This window comes from Phacochoerus africanus, chromosome 2, assembly GCF_016906955.1.
Source record: "Phacochoerus africanus isolate WHEZ1 chromosome 2, ROS_Pafr_v1, whole genome shotgun sequence".
NCBI classification, from domain to species: domain Eukaryota; kingdom Metazoa; phylum Chordata; class Mammalia; order Artiodactyla; family Suidae; genus Phacochoerus; species Phacochoerus africanus.
The window spans coordinates 165,354,798-165,376,495 of record NC_062545.1 but is presented as its reverse complement, the minus strand read 5'-3'; the positions used below and the strand labels follow the sequence as shown (position 1 = coordinate 165,376,495).

General features: G+C 41.4%; 1 protein-coding gene and 1 long non-coding RNA gene across 4 annotated transcripts in view; one reads left to right on the top strand and one right to left on the bottom strand.

Moving 5' to 3' along the window:
• Positions 1-3,566: 3,566 nt before the first annotated feature.
• Positions 3,567-21,698, bottom strand: part of ATP8B1 (ATPase phospholipid transporting 8B1) — a 128,440-nt gene continuing 110,308 nt past the window's right edge. The window contains exons 19-28 of the mRNA XM_047767064.1: positions 21,421-21,532; positions 20,290-20,365; positions 17,850-17,982; positions 17,152-17,440; positions 12,665-12,888; positions 10,844-10,927; positions 9,814-10,059; positions 9,351-9,489; positions 6,864-6,994; positions 3,567-5,287 (exon numbers count right to left, since the gene is read on the bottom strand). Of these exons, the coding sequence (XP_047623020.1) occupies positions 5,063-5,287; positions 6,864-6,994; positions 9,351-9,489; positions 9,814-10,059; positions 10,844-10,927; positions 12,665-12,888; positions 17,152-17,440; positions 17,850-17,982; positions 20,290-20,365; positions 21,421-21,532 (1,659 nt within the window). The 3' untranslated portion in view covers positions 3,567-5,062. The remainder of the gene's footprint in view (positions 5,288-6,863; positions 6,995-9,350; positions 9,490-9,813; positions 10,060-10,843; positions 10,928-12,664; positions 12,889-17,151; positions 17,441-17,849; positions 17,983-20,289; positions 20,366-21,420; positions 21,533-21,698) is intronic.
• LOC125119711 (uncharacterized) lies at positions 5,213-15,629 on the top strand. Of its 3 annotated transcripts, XR_007133149.1 has the most exons (6): positions 5,213-5,348; positions 6,900-7,084; positions 9,903-9,995; positions 13,388-13,639; positions 15,197-15,238; positions 15,431-15,627. It is a non-coding gene; the product is annotated as an uncharacterized LOC125119711 (long non-coding RNA). The 3 variants fall into 3 exon arrangements; XR_007133148.1 differs by having other exon boundaries at positions 15,197-15,629; XR_007133147.1 differs by lacking the exons at positions 13,388-13,639; positions 15,197-15,238; positions 15,431-15,627 and adding an exon at positions 10,561-11,218.

The following is a 21,698-nucleotide window of genomic DNA, read 5'->3' as shown; positions in this document are numbered from 1 at the left end:
TTCCCAATCTCGGGGGAGTGGCCTCTTTTAGGAGATGAAGCTTATCATCCAACCCTGCCCTAGCTGTTGGTTGTCTCTCAAACCTTTGCGATTGTCCAAACTGCCCATTTTAATTTTAGAGGCTCCCGGTAGTTGAGGGTGTGCCAAGACTTGTCATTATCCCATAGAGGAGGATCTCAGTCAGCACGTAGATTCAGGCTGATTGGAAGCTAGACCCTTAGGCAGCAGTATATACAAATATATAGAGTACAGGCATAAGCCCTGATGGCTGCAAAAGCTAGGTTCCCTAGAAGTGTCCCCAGGCATCCTTCACAAAAATTGTGGCTCCAGACAACTGTACAAGCCCCCATATAGGAGATAATGGTGGGCAGATGGAAAGCATAAAGTATGCATCCTCCAGCCTTTGTCCAAGGAGAGTATCTCAGTCAGTTTCTAGATGTGCATCAAACCAGAAGCCTGCCCCTTAGGTCAAAGCTCCAGGACAAGCAAAATATTCCTTTATCACAAAAAGACTGGGCTCTGTTTCCATCACTGTCTCACTGTGCCCTGGGGGCATGATAGCAGGCCAAGAACTGTTTTCCCACTTATTACAACCCCATGGAGCCCAGGAACACAAGCCTTGCTGCCCTTCGGAGACAGATGGTTAAAGGACATCACTTAGGCAGTAGCCACAGAAACCAAGGTATTAGTTGTAAAATCTGGAACCAGACACATACAAACTCCTTTCTGGGAGATGCTGGGGCTCTGGATGGCTACAGAGTGAAAACACAAGTCCTCACCCTCTGAGTCACTGGATTGCATTACAGTGGGCCCTTAGGTGTGCACTTCTTTAGAAATTTGCTCCTCAGGCCACAGTTATGAACATCAGCTAGTGGGCGTCTTTTATAGAAAGACTCCTTGGACTGTTGCTTCTTTCTGTGCCCTGGAGATGGTAGTCAGTAAAGAACTCTTTCTCTGTTGGTTACAGTCCTGAGAGGCCTGTAAACATAAACCCCCCCTGGCCATCAGAGCCAGGTATTCAAAGGTGTCTTCTGGGTTGTAATCATAAAAACTAGTGTACCAGATGTACAAACAGCATACTGGATGCAGGTAAAAGCTCCCATCTGGGAGATAACGGTGCTCTGGACTGCAGCATAGGGAGGGCATAAAGATGTTGCTAACCAGGGGAAATAAACCCAAAAACTAGGTTTTAAAAAAGAAATGATAGTGTCCCAATGGTAGGAGTAAGACAAAGGGAAAGCACAAAGATATTGTCCACTAGCCTCTAGAGAGTATCCCAGCGGGCCCTTAGATTTTGCTAAGGGCCTCTGACCTTCTGACCAACCTTATAAGACATAAGCAAATAAGCCTCTTACATAAAGCCTGGGTGCATCTCAGTTGGCTCTTCTGTGCTGAGCCCTGGTGCAGGTGGATCTGATGGTATGAGCCTTTTAATAGCCATTTCTAGTTTGCTATCACCTTGTGGGCCTTGTGGATGTGAGATCCTCTTGGCTTTCAAAGCCAGATGTTTTGGGGTGCAGGTCTTAAATGTTGGGATGCCTGGTGTGGGGTTATAACCTGCCTTCATGGAGAAGCTCTGGGGTTTTCAGCGAGAGTGTATCCCAGCCTTTCTTACCTGTGTTGCTGTGTGCTTTTTCTCGTTTCCTGATCTGTAGGAGTCTCTTAGCTAGTTGTTTTTGTTTTCAGAGGAAATTGTCTCATATGCTCTAGATTTGGTGTGTTCATGGAAAGAGTTGAATTCAGGATCTTCCTTTGTCACTGTCTTGAACTGGCCTCCTTCCTTTATATGGCTAAATAATATTCCATTGTATGTATATACTGCAGTTTGTTTATGATTCCTCTGTTAATGAATATTTAGGTTGTTTCTACCTTTTGGCTATTGTGAATAGTGTTATGGATATTAGGTGCAAATATCTGAGTACCTGTTTTCAATGTTTGGTGTACACACACACACACACACCTAGGAGAATTGACAGTAATTTTGTTTAACTTGTGAGGAACTGCCAGACTGTTTTTCATAGCGAGTTCAGTGTTCCATTTGCAATGGGTGGAAGTTCTAATTTCTCCACATCCTTGTCAACACTTATTTTCTTTTTTTTAAATCTTTTTAAAAAATCGACATTCTAGTGGGTGTGAAGTAGTATCTCATTATGGTTTTAATTTGCACTTCCCTAATGACTAATGATGTTGAGGATGTCTTCATATGCTTATAAGACATTTATATATCTTCAGAGAAGTGATTATTCAAGTCAAGAAAGTCATTTTTACAGTGTTTATTTTTAAGGGCCCAATCTCTACCCCTTCCTGAGATAGGCTTAGTTTTCCTTTTATTGTTTTGACAGGCCTTTTTGTATTTGTAAATGCACCAAAAGTTTTATTGCAGCCATAACTTACTAGCAGGTTCTGACAGGGCTTTTGGAAGCTGTCTTTCAATTTTCCTAAGCTTCATTCACATCACATGAAGGCAGCAACTGTTAAAATGTATTTAGATTCCATTAGCATACATTTTGCTATCACACTGAAGTCTCTTAAGAACAATTTTCTCCCCATCAGTCATCATTACTGAACAGTTTCTGGAGTGAACATCAGTAGGAACCTTTAGGTGGTGCTCTTTAGTTAAAAACATTTTTTCCTCAACTGATTTAAATGTAGGATATATGCTAAGGAAAAAAAATGGCCTTTAATTTATTTTTTTTAGGGACCATCTCCCAGGTCTGCTCAGGTTTTATCATACCATTTCTTTTGCATTTCTCATACCATTTCAGTCCCATCTCCTCCCACCCATTTCTAAAGGGTTGCCCTGAGGTAGACATGAAATTCTGCTCCAGAATTCTTCTTCCAGAAGCAGGCTATTGGTTGTAGAATAGCAAAGAGGGCGTCTTGATTTCCTTCCTTACAAAACACCCCTAGATAGATACTCTGTCATCAGCTACTTCTGACAAGTAGTAGATGACCAACCTGCATGGACTGGGTCCACTGAGACCAAGTCTGCTGGGACAGCTGGTCAACCCATGTGGACCAGGTCTGAGACCAAGCACACCAGGACAGCTGGTCGACCCACTACTTCTAATTATGTCTCCCAAAGAAGTCCCACATCTCTGTCTTCCTGCAGAGAACCTCATAGCCCATTTCCCTATTGGGGTCATGGCTTCCCTACTGTCCAGGACCTGAACACCTGTCCTGCAACCAGCTCATCAGACTCGGCTCTCCTTTTCCTTACCTGTTCTCTTGCCCTTCAGCATCCTAATTCCCCTTCACTGATTTTTCTGCCAGCCATGCATCATGTATTTCTAGTCTATCTATTCACTTCCCAGCCCCTACTTTTGATCAAGGGTTCCCAGGACACAGTTGGTCTTACCAACTATTAATCCATACCTCTGCCTCTGTAGTCTGATTCCCTTTTCTCAGCCACTTCATTTAGTACCCTTCCCATACCTTACTTCTCACCACAAAGGACCCCGATGTTCCTTTAGAAACCACACAAGCCTAGATTCCTCCATCATTTACCCCACTCTAAAATAAAGAACCCGACTTAAAAGATATTTTAAAAGATTGTACTTCCCAAAGATATTACTAAAGCATTTATTTTTTTAAACAAAAATATACGTTAATCTCAGATTTACAGGATGTAGAAATAATTTATCCAAAGCAATTTGCATTTTTAAATTTTTGATATTGCACCCAACCATGTAAGTCTTTGACACATTTGCATTGTCAGCATTTCCCACAATTCACAACACGGGAGAGAAATCTGAAACTGACAGAACTATACAAGCTAACTTTTTTTTTTAACCAAAAAAAAAAAAAGCCTTATAATATTTTTATTTACAAGAAAAGTTGTAAACTTCCAGAAATTTATTTCCATAGAATAAAGAGCTATACATTCTTTTATTATACCTAGAAAATGAATTATATACATGCTGTGATTCCCTCATAAGGAATTTAAAGGAACATATTGTGAACCTTCACAACCTAATGGAAAAGAACAGAATTAGTGAAAACACTTCTGTATCTTCGCTGGAATATGGATACTAGTGTGTGAAACACTGAATGAGAAAAGCCCTGGATAACTTTTACCTCTTTGAGGATTGTTTCCATAATTGCCTAAAGTTATCTTCAACTTTAAAAGGATACACTGCTAGAAATATGGCCACCCACAGGCTTTTCTCTTAAGACATAAGACAGGTAGAAAAGAATGAGGTCTCTGTTCAAGTCCCTTTATAAAATTCTTTACATATAGGCAGGCACAAAAATTTGCTTTTCAAAAAAAAGCTTTGACAATATTCTGCAAATTATCACTGATACCCTCAGTTTTTAAAAGCTTTTTTAAAAAAGCCCATAAATATTTAAACGCATCTTTTTTTAATGAGAGTAGAAAATAAACTCACTTGGTGCTACTGAAGGGGCTGAAATAATATACAATAGTAAAAGTAAACATGTGTAATGTGCTCTTTCAACCTGGTAGTAAACCGAAACAAACCAAACTTTGTACTTATGAAATGGGAAGTAATTTTTGTTGATTGAACTGAATTATTAAACCAATATGAGAACATGAAACCAGGCAGCCCCATTCTCAATTCTGAAAAAGTCATCAGACCACTTAGCTTCTAGGGGGTGAACATTCAGAAATCTTTTGTCATTACCATTATAAAGAAAAGATCTTTAATTAGGTAGGTTCCAGGAAAAGAAAAAAAAAAAGGAGCCTCTGGGAAATTTGTGTTGAAGATCTCAGACAGGAAAACCTAATTGTAATTTTATAATACAATACCATTTGAACTGAAATATAAGACTTTATTCTCTTGTACTAGACTGCGGCGGTGTTGAAGCGTTCACTTGAAGCCTAACACCGGCAGTTGAATAACAAGACTTTTTTTAAGAGGTCTTCTTGGCTTCGCTATTGCAATAGTCCAACCCAAGTAGTTTGTTTAAAAGGTTATTGCCTTCAACATCCTCGTGACAGTTTTTTTTTTCTTTTTTTTTACAAAACGTCCTGAGTTTCATACAAAAAATTAGACATTTCCTCTGTGTGACACTTTTGCTCCAGGCCACCTTGGCAGATGCCTCAGCTCTCCACCGTGCGCCTGTACTCTGCGGTGCCATCGGCTATGACAGCGTCCAGGGGAGAACGCTTCTTGCGGATGCTGCGCCCGGAGGAGATGAGGTCCGCGTAGCCCCGCTGGTGGGAGAAAGCGTAGGCTGAGCGCCGCGTGGACACGCCCCGGCGGAGCACTTGCTGCCGCCGCTGCCACTGCTCTTCAGCTTTTAACCGCTTGCGATGCTTCTGGATCTATCCAAGGGGAAGAGACCGGCAAGATTAAAAAGAACTGGCGGACTGAATGGAAATGAAGGTCAGTGATGGTGGGGGGGGCGCCGGGCCACAGTGATGGGACCCTTATACCAGGCTTTCTCTCAGCAGCCTCATTTCAGGGCAGGAGTAACCATCCTCAATTTATAGACAAAGAAATGGAGGGAGACAGAGCTTCCATGACTCTTCCAAGCTCCCAGAGCTAGAAAAGTAGGAGCCAAGATTCCCACTCTGAAACTTGTGCTCAAAATTCGTGAATCAGGTCTAAGAAAAAAAATCTCTGTTAGGGAGTTCCCTGGTGGTCTAGTTGGTTAGGATTTGGCACTTTCACTGCTTTAGTGCAAGCTGAGGCCCTCGTCTGAGAACCGAGATCCCATATCATGCCACTGCACCCTGTGCCAAAAAAAAAAAAAAAAAAGAAAAGAAAAAAAAAAGAAAAAGAAAGAAAGAGACTGTTAGTCTCTTTCTCATGTTACTACTGCATCCTCTTCTTAGTGGAAGAGGGAGATCTGGAAGATACTGAAGGTTGCCCATTTAGCAGCTGCTCTCTCCTTCCTTCCAATTGAAATGGAGTCGGTACTCAGGTACCGTTCTCCTTCCAGTCACATTCCTCCTGTGATGTGGACGCCACTCCCAAGCTTGGGATTGACTGATTTCCCTTGCTACTAGTCTAGGAATGGGCATGTGACCTAATTGTGGTTAATGAGACCTGAGGGCAGTGTGCTAGGCCCCTAAGGGAAAGGTAAGAACAAAATATGGCCTTAGTCTTCCCCTGATACTGACATATCAGGATGCAATGCCAGGAACTGCTCTAAGCCATCTTCCAGCTGCAAGATGAAACTAATAGTAAAGAGGGGAGAGATGGGAAAAACCCAGCCCTATTTTTTTTTTTTGGTCTTTTTATGGCCACACCCAAGGCATGTGGAAATTCTCAGGCTAGGGGTTGAATTAGAGCTGCAGCTGCCAGCCTACACCACAGCCAGAGCCACATGGGGCCCAAGCCTTGTCTGTGACCTACACCACAGCTCACGGCAATGCCAGATCCTTAACCCACTGAGCGCGAGACCAGGGATCAAACCCACGTCCTCATGGATACTAGTTGGGTTTGTTACCACTGAGCCACAATAGGAATTCCAACCCCAGTCCTTTTTGATCACATTAAGTTGCTGATCAGCTGATCTTGAAGCCTAATTATTATGTGAATGGAGATGATTTTTGAGCCATAGCTTTCTGTTACTTGTAACTCAAAGAATTATGCTGTAAGAGGTGACGTTTTCCTTTAAATGAAGGGAAAAAAAAACCCCAGCCCGTTTGCATGGCAAAATATTAACAGTGTAATTGTTACATTGAGAGGATATATATATGGGGCTTCATTATACTATTCTCCCTTTTTACGTTTGATAATTTTTGTAATAAAAAGCGAGCAAAGAGGAGTAGTCATAAAAAATGTTCATTCCAGACTTCCCAAAACTTGGAATTTTGCAGGAAAGCTGCTTTGGGGAAAATGCTTTGATTTCTGTGAGAGGCACTCAGAGTTGGGAGAGTATTTTTTCTATACCTTATCACTTTCTGATGGCCAAATTGTCATTGACAGGAAACGTACGGCAACAACGGGCAGCAAGCACACAGCAACGGTCAAGATGATGGTCAACCAAATGTATGGCTGTCTCAGAGCATTGGAAGCTGTGCCTGGAAAGAACACAGAGACTGAATCACAGTGGTCCTTTCGTCCCATGGGCATGGTTAAAATTCCATAATCCACACATTCCATTCTCTATGGTAAGCTTTTTTACCCCCTTTTCAGGCCTGCACTTGTGGCATATGGAGGATCCCAGGCTAGGGGTCAAATAGGAGCTGCAGCCACCAGCCTATACCACAGCTACAGCCACGCCAGATCCGAGCCACGTCTGTGACCTACACCACAGCTCACAGCAATGCTGGATCCTTAACCCACTGACTAAGGCCAGGGCTCGAACCCACATCTTCATGGATACCAGTCAGATTCATTCTGCTGTACCACAATGGGAAGTCTTCTATGGTAAGCTTTTATAACCAGATTACCCTCTCCCAAACATCACATCACTGCTCAACAAATGAACATTTTTAAGTCAGGCTAAGCAAAGCAAAATTAGGAAGGTAAATTCTTTGGAACAAGGTAAATGTATATAGGCAAACAAATAAGGAAAATAAAAAGTACATTTGTTGACCTCATGTTGATTAAAAATGCAAAGTAGACAATTGATACTTCTGGATTTTTTTAAGGAACTTAAGCACTTTCCAATGTATAGTTTTGGTTTGAAACTGCCACTTGTGGGATAAACCTTGTGCTAGGTATTTTATACAGATCATGACAGTTTTTTTGGGGGCCATGCCCATGGCATGTGAGACTTCCCTGGGCCACAGCAGTGACAATACCAGATCCTTAACCTGCTGAGCCACCAGGGAACTCCCAGATTATGCCATTTAATCATTTCTGAGGGCTGAGTCTTACCCTCTTGAGGAAAGAGGGCTGAGTATTACCCACCTGAGGAAACTGAGTTGTGGAAGAAGTGAAAAAATTTGCCCAAGGAATCAGAACTAGCTAAGACAACTCCTAAGTTAAACCCCACATCTGGCTTTTTCCACTGAATTCGGCTTCTGTTTTTTCACATCAGAGAAAATGACAATTAAATTCTATAATAAAGCCAGATAATCATATATACTACTCAATTTTTAAACTAAATCCAAATTTGTCACAATATTTTCTGTACTGAAACTGTAAGTTTATAAAAATTTTTAGAATTTTATTTTTTAAATATGTCTTTTACACTGTGAAATGTATATAGGGTTTAAATACACTCCCTGTGGGAATATTCTAAGTAACAGGGTACTAAAACTTTGAAACACACAGTCAGTAAAGAAAAACAGTGATAAAAAAAAATTGAGCTCAATCCCAAGAAGAAAAGCGTTACCACAGCAACTGTCTTTTACAACCCAACAACTGGTCATTAAAAACAAAACAAAACCTCATCTTTTACAGGGAAACAAGTTTATAGGGAATTTTTTCCACTGTAAATCTAAGCTACTCTATCCAAAATAAGAAGTTCATAAATTCCAATTCATGCTATTTATAAAATTTATCAGTTCAAATTCATTCTAGTACTTGTCAATTTGTCATATGTTTTATGCAGCTGTAAATTATTTTCCATAAGTTTCTTTATTGCTCTGCATACATATTTCCAATGATGTAGTCCACTTTTGAGTTCTAGAATCCCATCATATGGGATTCATAGTTTGTTTAGCTAATTTGATGTTCCTAGGTTTTTGGATTATTTCCAATTTTTTAGAAATGTTTTGGTGATAACAATCCCTTTGTTCAGTTTACCTTTCCAACATTTGGTGTGTTTTATCTTAGGGTATTTTCCCCCTCTCTAAAGACTGGGTCAGAAGGTACAAAAAAGTTTAAAATTCATTATGTGGAGTTCCCATCGTGGCTCAGTGGTTAATGAATCCAACTAGGAACCATGAGGTTGTGGGTTTGATCCCTGGCCTCTCTCAGTGTGTTAGGGATCCAGCGTTGCTGTGAGCTGTGATGTAGGTCGAAGATTCAGCTCAGATCTGGCATTGCTGTGGTGTAGGCCGGTGGCTACATCTCCGATTAGACCCCTAGCCTTGGAACCTCCATATGCCACAGGAGCGGCCCTAGAAAAGGCAAAAAGAAAAAATAAATAAAAAAATTCATTATGTATTGCTAGGCAGTGTTTTAGCAGGAGTAAACTATAGTGTTACCAATTTCCCAATAACCTACCAATATTAGGTTTTGTGGAAGGAAAAAAAAAAAGCATAGTTATAGCTTAAAGTGCTTTTGATTTGCTTTCCTCCCATCATGTTACCACTCTTAGCAGCCTGCCACCATCATTCAGTTTCTGGTCAGGGACATAGATTTTCACTAGCAATAATTTACACTTTGTGTTTTTACTTACCCTGAAGTCTTATCTGATATATCAGAATGTAAATGAATGACATTTTTCTACTCATTTATTTTTGGAATTTAGAAAATACCAACCTGTAAATTGAAATGCAGACGGAAAGAGAACATGTATTCCAGCACTATGAAAATCAAACATGATGCCAAAATAAAGTGCAATGCTTCCAAAAATTGAAAAAGCATTCACAAAAGTCCAATAAGAAGTATCCAAGCCAATCTGTTGGGAAACCAGAGAAAAACAGAGCACTCATTTTGGGGAGTTAGCAAGAAACAAAGGATCTAAGGATTCTGAAAATAGAATTCATCAATTTAGGCATGATTTGGCTTGCATACTGAACAATCAGAAACTATCCTTGGCGCAAGCAAGAAATAGGAAGTGTGCTTGGTATAAAGGATGAAAATAGCGTTCATTCATACTTGTAAAGTGGCAGAGGCTCAGTTGGAGGGAGACTAGGAGCCAGGTGGATGTGCACGCTGGTCTCTGTGCAGAAATGCGTACAGTACCAACAGATACTGAAAACACTGGGCTAAAACCACGTACCTGGAAGTTGACTGTTATTATAAGAGCAGAGGCAATCGTGACAGCAAAAGATTGGTAGTCTGAAGGCGCTTCTCCATCCTGTCCCACAGTTTGCAGATAAGCTCCAAACGGTATGAAGAAGAGGATCATGGATGTTAAAATGCCATGCAGCAAGCTCACGAAGAATCTCCTATAGTTGAACAGTAAGTCTCTCTGTCCGACCACATATAACCCAGGGAAGCGGAGGCTCAGTTTGTCACTCACATCCTTAAAGGGAAGACACAATTAGAATTGTGTGCTGTCCATCAGGATTAAGGAACTCAGGGGTAATGTTACAACGTCTATCTCACACAGAGTTGCAACTTGTTAAGTTTTAGGAAGGCAAAGACTAAACCAGGTGATAAATCCTGAATTATTCCACTGAGCAGAGAGCAGACTCATTACTGTAATCTCGATTATTTGATACGTAATTTTGAGAGAGACTAGGGAAAAGTGTATTATTTTGATACTCATAGAAAGCAAATTAGTAATATTATTTTAAAAAGTACAGGCAGTCTATTTTTATCTCATGAGAGAATATATTGTTTCTAATGCTTTGGGAAAGCATTTCCACATAATAATAATTCCAAATCACTGTTTTTATTCATTAAAGCACTTTCGGTCAAAATTGCTATTAGATAGAATGTAGACTAATTTGGGAATCTAACCTATATGTTTTGGGGAAGTATTCAAACAATTTACTTAAAAATGTGCAAATTATTATTACAGATGCATACTATACTGTTATGCATGCAGCAAGAAAATTCTTAGCATCCAAAACGAGATGATAAACTCTTTTGCCAATGAAATCAATCCAGACACAGAAATCCTCCTTTCTTAATGGTACAATGAGAAGCTCAGCCATGACTCTTGTTGCCTGACAGCAGAAGAATAATCGGGTTTTCTCAGAGAGAAGTGAAAACCAAAAGGATGCATTGACATAACTGCTGTGAGCCTCTCAAACAGATGCTCTGGGTGTCCACAAGCGCCCCTGCGGGCCCCGGGCTCCTACCTGGTCGAGCAGCCCCATGAGGAGCACAGGCAGGCTGGAGTAGAGCACGTTGTAGAGGGTGATGAACCAGTCTTCGTACGCGGTCTGTGAAGAGATGACAGTCTGTGTGTCACCAACCAAGAAACATTGCCTGCCTAGTCGCACGTACCCACCTGCCCCTTCAGAGAAGGGATGCCCTGGGCTGCGTGGGGACTCCTGCCAGAGGAAACACCCCCAGCTCCACCAGCAGCAGGCCCGAGTTTGTTTCTGTGGAAGAGGCAGCATTGAGGGGGTTTCCACAGAAACTCATCTCCCCCCTAAAATGAGTGCAGAAATATACTCCAGAAAGTTTGTGGGAAAGGAGTCCGGTCTATTTGAATAAAGCTGGAAAACACATCATTGTTCATCCTTTTTATAGCCCTTTTATTCACGAATTAGATTACACACAACTGATTCAGAAGCACATAAGTACCATTCAAATTTTACCTCTCGCCTGGGAACGTCTATATGCCGCAAGTGCGGCCCCAAAAAGCAAAAAAACAAAACAACAAATTTACTTTTTATCTTGCCAGTCCAGTACTTCCATTTAAACATTTTATACAACAGAATTTGAATATAAGATGCTTCTGAAAGGGATGAAAAAGGCTGTGCACACACCAGTCCTTGGAGGGGATAAAGGAAACAGGTTCCTCAGCACCACCAGTAAGAGACAGTCCTGCACAGAGATGGGAAGAGGGCCCCAACCCTGCTCAAGGCCGCCTGGCCTCCTCTGATGCCATTTATCTCCGGCGTGGTATTGAAAAAGGTTTGGACAACCTCAGGTGCTGACTTGGGTTCATTCTTTACTGATATTTTTCTGCCGTTTTAACATGTTAGCTATACTCCCATTTCAGCAAAAAATTTAAAAAAGCAACAACAGGAAGTTCCTGTGTGGCACAGTGGGTTAAGGATCTGGAGTTGCCAGAGCGGTGGTGCAGGCTGCCCACTGTAGCACAGGTTTGATCCCTGGCCCCGGGTACTTCTACATGCTGTGGGTATGGCCAAAAACCAAAACAAACCAACAATAATCAGACATGGTAATAGATGTATGGTCATCCAAAATTTATATAATCCCTTTAGTCACAGTATAATTTCATACTTAGATTTGAACATCTTGTCATCACTTTTTTTTTTTTTCCTTTTAAGGCCACATCCATAGCATATGGAAGTTCCCAGGCTAGGGGGCAAATCGGAGCTGCAGCTGCCAGCCTACACCACAGCCATAGCAACACAGGATATGAGACATGTCTGTGACCTACAGCACAGCTCAAGGTAACTCCGAATCCTTAACCCAGTGAGTGAAGCCAGGGATTAAACCTGTGTCATCGATACTGTTGGGTTCGTTACCACTGAGCCGCAGCAGCAACGCTCTCATCACTATCCTTATTTGCAAGATAACTTAGGAAGGAAAAAAAAAAACAAAAAAACAACAACTAAGGTAAAAACAAATACACAAAAGCCATCAGACCAAGAACAAATCCTGTCTTTTTAAAGGCAACATAAATTTTTTTTTTTTTTTTTTTTGCTTTTTAGGGCCACACCTGCAGCACATGGAAGTTCCTAGGATAGGGGTTGAATTAGAACTGCAGCTGCCGGCCTACACCTCAGCTCAAGGCGATGCCACATCCTTAACCCATTGAGCAGGACCAGGGATTGAACCTGAATCCTCATGGATACTAGTTGGATTCATTTCCACTGAGCCACTGATGGGAACTCCAAAATATATTTAAAACATCAGAAACATTCTAGGAAAGTAATTCATAAACTTAATACTTTAATAATGACGATGGTGATGATACTTACCTGTGCAGAGTACCCATTGAAGAAGGAGTACCAGAAATGAACCAGAGTAAATGCAAAGTTTTTATAAAAGAAGTATCGTAGGAACTTGCACATCCTGATGTAAGACCATCGGCCGTGCACCAACAGCAGTCTCTGCAAGTATCTGAACTGTGCAAAGGAATAGTCACTTGACATGACGGCCTGCATGCCTTCTTGTCCACTTATTCCGACACCAATGTGGGCAGCTATGGGGCAGAGGGTGAGAAGATAGTGAATCATAAGCTTATTTTAAGGCAAAACATTGAGATGATGCAAATGTTTCCATAGCAATACAGAAAAACAAAGACTGACATGCATGAAACAATAGGTGCAAAAATTCTTGCTCACCACCTCCCATCCTCAGCTCTGAACTCACAGTCAGAGGTACAAGTTGCTAAACACAGTGCATGGTGGGGCCTCCATAAATATTTGTGAAAGGATCTCAGGTGGGTGGTAAATTCCATTTGGATTATCTCCACAGCTCATAAGCCATCCTTTCCACCCACAGGGTGAGGCCCAGGCACCCGTGTGTTCCTGCCTCCCTGGCCAGAGCTGAGTTGGCCATGGGCAGAAATGTAATCTGTAGCAGATGCTATGAATGGCCCTCTCAGAACCTTCCTTCTACCTCTGTTCTAACTGGAGAGGTGGGAAAGGAAATAAAAACCCTACATGGTTCCCTTGCAGCCCGGTTCTCTTTTGAATTAGGTTCCACGCTTTGGACCCACTTGTGACTTGGAAGCAGAAGCTAATTGGAGCCCAGCATCCCTTCCCTTTTTGGCATTTCTGCAGCAGAAGTCATATCCATTCTTCAGCTGCTTGGATATTGCTAAGCAACTGCAAGGGCTTCTCAGTTGAAAAGTTCTTCAGTGAAGCCTCAAAGCCAGAAGCTGCACCAATGAGTGACCCAGACATTACAGGGAGCCTAGAATCTGCTTCTTCAGTCCAACCAAAATTTTCGTGAGCACCTAATCTGCTGTGTTACTCACTCCTGCTGTACCTAAATGGATGTATCCCTCAGTTTCTTGGTATTTTGGGATTAGGATTTCGGTGTATTTATGTTTGGAAATTTTAACATGTAAACTATTGAGTCGTGGGGTGGATATACTTCTATCTGAGGAGTTCTGAGGGGCAGGGAAATAAATTAGGTCGTCTAGAGAAAGGATGAGAGACACAGACACTGGGTTCGTGATGCAGCTTCAGGTCCTGGTTCTGGCATTTTCCTGAGACCTGGCTTCTTAAGCACCAAGAGACATGTTTGTATCTTTTAAAATAAGTTTCTTGGAGTTCCCTGTGGCTTAGTGGTTAAGGATTTGTGACAGTGACAGTGGCTGTCACTGCTGTGGCTTGGGTTTGATCCCTGGTCTGGGAACTTCCACATGCCATAGGTGTGCCCCCCCACCCCAAAAGTTTCTTTTTGTCCTAAGCTAACTTTAAATGTTCTCCAACACTAGCAATCAAAATGTTTTAACTGAGATCTGTTAAACTTTCAGGGGCTTATTCATGGCCTGCTTCATTTTGACACACAGTTGTTTTGAGGGGGGCGAGGTTTCCAGAATGGGTAAAAATGAAAGTCCTAATTTTATCCATCTTTCCAATAGTCATTAAATCATATGCTCCACATAGAGAGTTATGAGTTTTATCTAGGTCTTAAAAGTCATGGAAATGAAGACGAGATCATTTTGAGAACATGTGTTGGAGAACACACCTCTTATTACTCAGACCCTGAGAAGGGTCTGCCAGCTCAGCAGAGTTTCCAACTAAATGAAGCTCCAAAACTCCTGCCCCAGTTGCAGAATACAAGGCCTGGCAAATTCAAAGCCTAACACAGTAACTTGTCCAAAGCCTGAGTTTTTTTTTTTTTTTTAATTTTTGATTTTTATTTATTTTTTTAATTGTTAAAAGCCTAAGTTTTTTAATAACCCTTTGCGATTCTAAAAATAGAATAAATTGCATTTCAGTCACTATTTATGACCTCTGTCAAGACAGGTAAATAGTTCCTCATGACTAGTCATGGTTGCCAAACAGCTCTTTCCTACCAAACCATGGCCTTCTTTCCTGAATGATCAGCAGAGAAATGTTGAGATGTGTCAGAGCCGAGGAAGGGGAGCCATTGCCCAAGGCCTGATGTCCACTCTCACCTCTGCGGAGCAGGCCAAGGACAGTATGTGAAACGAGCATGCCACAGTTCACAGGGCGACCCAAGGCAACAGACAGATGTATTTTATAAGGCCAAACTGCTTTTTCTTTGTCTTGGTCACATCCATTGCATGGGAAATTCCTGGGCCAGGGATTGAATATGAGCCACAGGAGTGACAGTGCCAAGTCCTTAACTGCTGGGCCACCAGGGAACTCCCAAAGGCCATACTGCTTTTTGCTTCTTTGTTTTTCCTAAAATCTAAATCTGGGCACCTAGATATTCCTAAAGTTTCAAATGTCCCCCCAGAGACTGCTTCATAATTTCTTTAAGAAACAGATTATTTCCTCTTGACTCTAATGCTGCTTATTCATCCCCAGGGTCTTAGACCAAGAAAAACAACACCCACCAGCCATCTTCAGGTAAGACAGCTGAAGAGACATCTTCAGGCCCAAGGGAGGGAGAAAGCAGCCTCTGAGAATCCCTGCATCCTTGCTAGGCACCACCAACCGTGAAATATGTTAACCAACTGAGATGTTTTTGGACCCCTACCTGTAACTGTGCCTCTTTATAAACAACAAACCTAATTTCTTTCTGCATTGTTCTTGATGCAGGTGAAAGAGATGACAATTTTCACAAGGTACAAAAATTTGGTACTTAACAATACTTGGATCAAGCTCCTGACTTCCAAGGAGACCCGAATTCCTTTGATTTTCATCCCAAATGGATGCTTCCCACATTATACATAAAAGCACCTACCATACAACCTAGCTTAATAAAATTCTTCAAACTACTTAAGAAAAAAACAGTCTCTCTCAGGTTACCTATGCTGACTTTTCTATGATCCCCTGTGCTATCAGTTGGTGAACTCAGAGGAACAAAAAATGTTCAAGTCTCAGTCACATAATCAGATGGTAGGTCTGCAAGGGAACCCCCCCCCCCCCCCCGCCCCCTACACACACCCCACCCAGTGTCTAGAAGTCTTCCTTACAACCAAAGAAAAATTATGTTTGGGTTACCTGCCATTTTGGCACAGCCATTTATGTTAAAGGTACAGGATGGAAAATAAACTAGAGCTGGCCACCAGGAAAGAAGCAGATCTAATTCAGAGCAAGAAATGCCATTTGCAAGGCAGGATGATCATGTGCAGAACACAGTGGAGAGGAAGAAAACTGGCAGTGGCCACGGATATAGACGTGATAAGGGAGCAAGAAGACGTACGTCATATAGCTGAATCCTGAAGATAAAGTTGGAATATTCTTAGTATATATCAAGGAGGAGAAGGAAGAGACTCTAAGGAAAGAAAGAGACGCATGAGTTACAAAATAGACTGAATGAGACGTCTACTTATACACAATGCATTTAAACTAACCAGCACCACAGGACGTGTGTACACGCCATGGATCTTTCATGCCAAGAATAATATCACAAAGCTAGAGGTGACATTGGAGATAATTCTCTTGCTCTCAAATGGAAAAACTGAGGCCTCGAGCCTGAGCCCAGGGTGACACAGCATGCTGGTAGTAGGGTGAGGACAAGTATTCAGATCACATTCGTTGGGGCATGTTCATTACAAGATACTCCCTTATGAAAAATACAGGGAGAAAAAAAGGACCGGGATTCAGACATGTTGATGAAGGTTTGGGTCTGCATGCTTTTAATACCAGCACAACTGTACTTCTGCATGACAGGACTCAGTCCTTTAATTTGTGGGGACCTAGGGGCCCCCAGTCAGCAAAATGACCTTGGGAGGTCAAGAGGATGTTGAGGCCACGTTGGAGCTTTGCTTCAACACCAGGTGTGTTACTCTGAGCTCACACGAGGTCACCCAATGGTGAAGTTCAGCAGATTTACCAAAGGCAAGAAGCAAGCCCCAGAAAACAATGCTTAGATGTGGGAGAATAATGTTACCCAAACAAACAACAGAATTCAACAATTTATGCCAGGCTCAGTAGTAATTTTCCCAAAACTTAACAAATAACAAGGTTTTTAATAAACCCTAAAGAAATATGGGAGGAGATGCATTAAGAGAGAGAGAAAAAAAAACCCCAAACATACATAAAAGAAGGAAGCAAGGATAAGTTCGCCCACAGGGAACTCATCTCCTTGGCACTCTCTGTGTGGCCTAGTCAGGCCTGAAGTCTCCTACTGGGTGGACTGTACGCTTCCCGAGGGCAGGGCCACAAGCGTAGTCATCACGGTTAAGTGCCCTTATTAAAGGTCTGCTGCCTGAAAGCCCAAACAATGAAAGCAGAACCTGCCCCCGCCCCCAATGTTGCCTCCATGTCTTTCCTCTAGCAATGCAGGTAGCACTGGCCATGTGCTTGAGACTTACTTTTGATCATGTTGACATCATTGGCCCCGTCTCCAATGGCCAGCGTGATGGCTTTCTTGTACCTCTTCACCAGGTCCACCACCATGGCCTTCTGCTTGGGGGTGACCCGGCAGCAGATGACCGCACTGCACTCACAGGCCAGGTCTACAAAGTTCTGCTGCTGCTGCTCTTTTTTAGCTTCCAGCCTCCTCTTGCTTTGTGTCCGCATTCGTCTTTCTTCTTCCGTCCTGGGGAACTTCAGCTTCAAAATATTACTTTTCTTGGTCTTTTTCTCGAGAAGAATTTCATTCTGTGAAATCAGAGAGGGAAAGGATTACACCCATTTGGGGTTTTATATCAAAAGCACCATCCCCCAAACTTTAATCATGTGATGATTAAAGGATTAAGGATGATTCTTGGGCTATCTCACTGATGATATTGTTCTGATTATAAAATATTTTAAAATGTAGAAACTTTGTAAATGGACAAAGAAGAAACTTAGAATTATGTAGTAGTTGGTAAACCAGTGATAGCCACTACTACCAGTTGGGTATAATTCCTTTCATGTATAATATTAATTCTCAGACTTGGGAAATTTCCCTTTGATTTATAGGCTAAGAGAATTTTAAGTTGGTAACTCATAAGGGAAACCATCTAAAATCGGTCCAGAATCACAGGCTTTAGTTTGAGCCAAAGGGAGAGACACTAATGATACGTACCAACCATGAACCAGTGATTATTAAGGCACGGTTTCCACCAGATGGAAAAAATGGTTCGTGCACTTGGGGTACAAATTTTGCATAGACCCCCCCTCTGTTCCTCTGGTTTTCCATCCTTGTATGAAGAAGAGCACTGGGGGAAAAAATTTTAGATGTTTAAAGTACAAGACCATGAACAAGCCCTTGACTGTGAGATAATTTTGACTCTTTTTAAAATTATGGTAAAAAAATTATCATTTTAACTATTTCTGAGTATACAGTTCAGTAGTTTTAGGTATATTCCCATTGCCAATCTCCAGAACTTTTTCATCTTTCAAAATGAAGCTCTATATCCATTAAATAACAACTTCCCATTTCCCCTTCTCCCCTAGATCTTAGTAACCACCACTCTACTTTCTGTTTCTATGAAATTTGACTACTCTAACTCATATAATGGAATCAGTATTTGTCTTTTTGTGATTGGCTTATTTCAATTAATATTGGCTTCACTATTCTCAAGGTTCATTCATGTGTTGTAGCATATGTCAGAATTTCCTTCCTTTTTAAGGGTGCATAATATTCCATTATATGGATTAGACCACATTTTGTTTATCCATTCATCCATCAGTGGATACTTGGGTTTTTTCTACCTCTTGGCTTTTGTGAGTAATGCCATTGTGAACATGGTGGTACAAATTTCTCTTCAAGTCTCTGCTTTTTAATTCTTTTGGATATATATCCAGAAGTGGAATTGCTGGATCAAACTAATCCAATTGTGCTTTTAGTTTTTCTGAGGAAACACCATACTATTTTCCATAATGGTCGCACCATTTTATATTCCCAACAACCATGCACAAGGGTTCCAGTTTTTCCACATAACTTGCCCAGACTTGTTTTCTGATTTTTTTTTTTTTTTTTTTTGCTTTTTAAGGCCTCACCTGAGGCTATGGAAGTTCTCAGGCTAGGGGTTCAATCAGAGCTACACCTGCCAGCCTATGCCATGGCCACAGAAATGTGGGGTCTAAACCACGTCTGTGACCTACACTGCAACTCAGGGCAACACCAGATCCTTAACCCACTGAGTGAGGCCAGGGATCAAACCTGCAACATGGTTATTAGTCGGATTCATTTCCATTGCACCACAACAGGAACTCCCTCTGATTTTTTTAAGAAATAGTAATCAACCTAAATTGGTGTCAGGTGATATTGTGGTTTTAATTTGCATTTCTCTAATGATTAGTGATGTTGAGCATTATTTCATATGCTTATTGGCCATCTGTATGTCCTCTTTGAAGAAATGTCTATTCAAATCCTTTGCCCATTTTTAATCACATGACATCTTACTCAGTCTTGATTCCTCCACCATGTTCTTTGCCAAAGACAGCTAAAGGAAGATCCAGTTTAAAATAAGTCCATAAGCAACAGAAGGAGGACAATCTCAATCTGAATTATAATACCGTGTGGTGAAACCTAGTGTATTATAAATAGTTACCACTGATTGGCAGAAAGAACCTTATTTCTACATTAAATTATCTCTGCTTTTGATATTCTCAGTGTCTTATATAAAGAAATTATTGAGAAGACCACATAGAACACATAGAACACATAGATGTGATAGAAAAATTAGTCATGGAATTTTGGAGTGGAAGGAACCAAGCATATCTTATCCACTCTATGTTACTTATGAATAAGGAAACCAAGCTCAAGAGAGATTTGCCCGAAGCAAGTTGATGGGAAAACTGCAGTGAGGACTCAGGCCTCCTAACTCTCAGCCCTGGGCTTTTCTCATTTCACATGGAGACCCTTTATTCTTCATGTTCAAGAACACATTTCTCAACCTTGACACTACTGACATCTTGGGCCAGTTAATTCTTTGTTGTGCGTGGCTGTCCATTGCATTGTAGGAGGTTTAGCAGCACTCCTGGCCTCTACCTACTAGAAGCAGGAGGACACCTCCTCCTCAACTTTGACAACCCAAGATGTCCCCAGACATTGCCAGATGTTCCCTGAAAGGCACATCTACCCTACCCCACCCCTTCCCGCCTCCCTAGTTGAGAACCACTGCACTAGAAGATTAGGTATCTATTATTCTTTTTCCACATCAATTCTCATTTTCAAGGGGGTGAACAAGACAAATCACTAAAGGCTGAAAGAGAAAAAAAATGCATATAATTCATATTAATTGGTTAGTGATGTCTCTCCCAAGCCCACTTCCTTTTTCAGCAGGCACGTCCTGCAGGCTTCCAAGGAATGCAGAAAAATGGCCCCTTGCAACATAAGGTCAGACCATGGTAACTTGGAGCTACGTGTTGTTTCCGTGCTTCATTTGAACTCAAGGAAACTGTAGCAAGTGACACATTCTAGCTCCGGTTTCTCTGTATCTGCTTTGTCTACTGGGTCTAGTCTTGCTTTTATAAAAATGAGAAGTTCCATTCTCTCATACTGCAGACCCCCTACTCACTTTATATCTTCTCCATAGCAGATAGTGGTATCTTCTGTAAGAAGTTCACAGGCAAACCCTATATTTTCAGCAGTTTCTACAACAGACAAAAATTAAGTCAAATGTCATTCTTACTGATGAACTTAATAATGGACTAGAGTAACGATGATTTTCTCAATGGATGAAATGACACAGATTCAATCAAAGATGCTATTTTACTGTGGCAGTGGATGGAAATCACATAAAGCAACAATTTTTTCCCCATAAATCAGTGAATAGATGAATAAATAAGTGTAAGTCAAAGCCTGGTTGAGATGTTTTCAATAATAAAAGTGCTATAATATCAAATACACAAATTGGTTATTTAATAAATCAACGTTCATTGAAATACCGAACACATTTAGTTCATGGGTTTAATAATTCTGTTGTGGGGGGAGAACAAGGATTACCATATCCATAAGCCCTTACATGAGGCACCTACCAGAGTTTTTTCCTCTGTTTCCCACCACCAACACCCCCACAAACAACAACAACAACATTGTTATTTGTTTAGGGTCAGACTTAATCCCTTAGCTTATCAGAGTGTGTAACCCATCAACGATGTCAAGCAGAGTAAGAGAAATGATCTAGATTCTTAGGAGAGGCCTGTGGAGTAAAGAATCAGTGCAAACAACTTCTTGTTGAGGTCTAAATTAAAAAAAAATCTTCCCTTGGATATAATATTTTAATTATAATTTTCAAGCAATAAAAGGGCCAAAGAAAACAAAAGTTGTTGTTTAGCGTTTTGTCCTGTTCCACTCTCTGCCCAACAGATGTCAAAGCACTGGGGAGGACAGGAGGGACCAGAGTGGTGGCCCTTTCAGGATAGGACCCCATGTCTGGCTGGAGCGATAAGACGAAACACAATCAGCGAGCCACAACCAGGAGTTCAATTATAAGTAACACACTCTGCTACTGAGGGAGTTTCAGGAAGGATGCGGTCAGTGAGGGCTGGAATAACAGAAGGGACTCCTTAGGGAAAGCATCTCCGCCCCTAAGAAATGGACAGTGTTTGTTCAGGATGAAAGTCTACGAAGGTCACCTTGAGCAAGGGAAACAGGAGCTATAAATAATTGTGCATTAACAAATACACTTCCCTGCCAACCGCATTACCCTTTTTGTCTCCGGTAAGCACCCAGATCTTAATGTCAGCTTTTGCAAGTTTTGAAATGGTTTCTGGGACGCCATCCTGTAGCTTGTCTTCAATAGCTGTAGCTCCCAATAGCTGGATTGTACATTAAGAGAGAGGAATTAGCACATAAGCAAAAACATGTTCTGTAACAGCTGCCAACCTGTTGAAAGAAGGGCTACTTTTAAACCCCAGTAGGTGCTCTATTGGGGCCAATGGCATTTTCAGGGAAGGTAGCTGTGTTTCACACCAAAAACCAAAC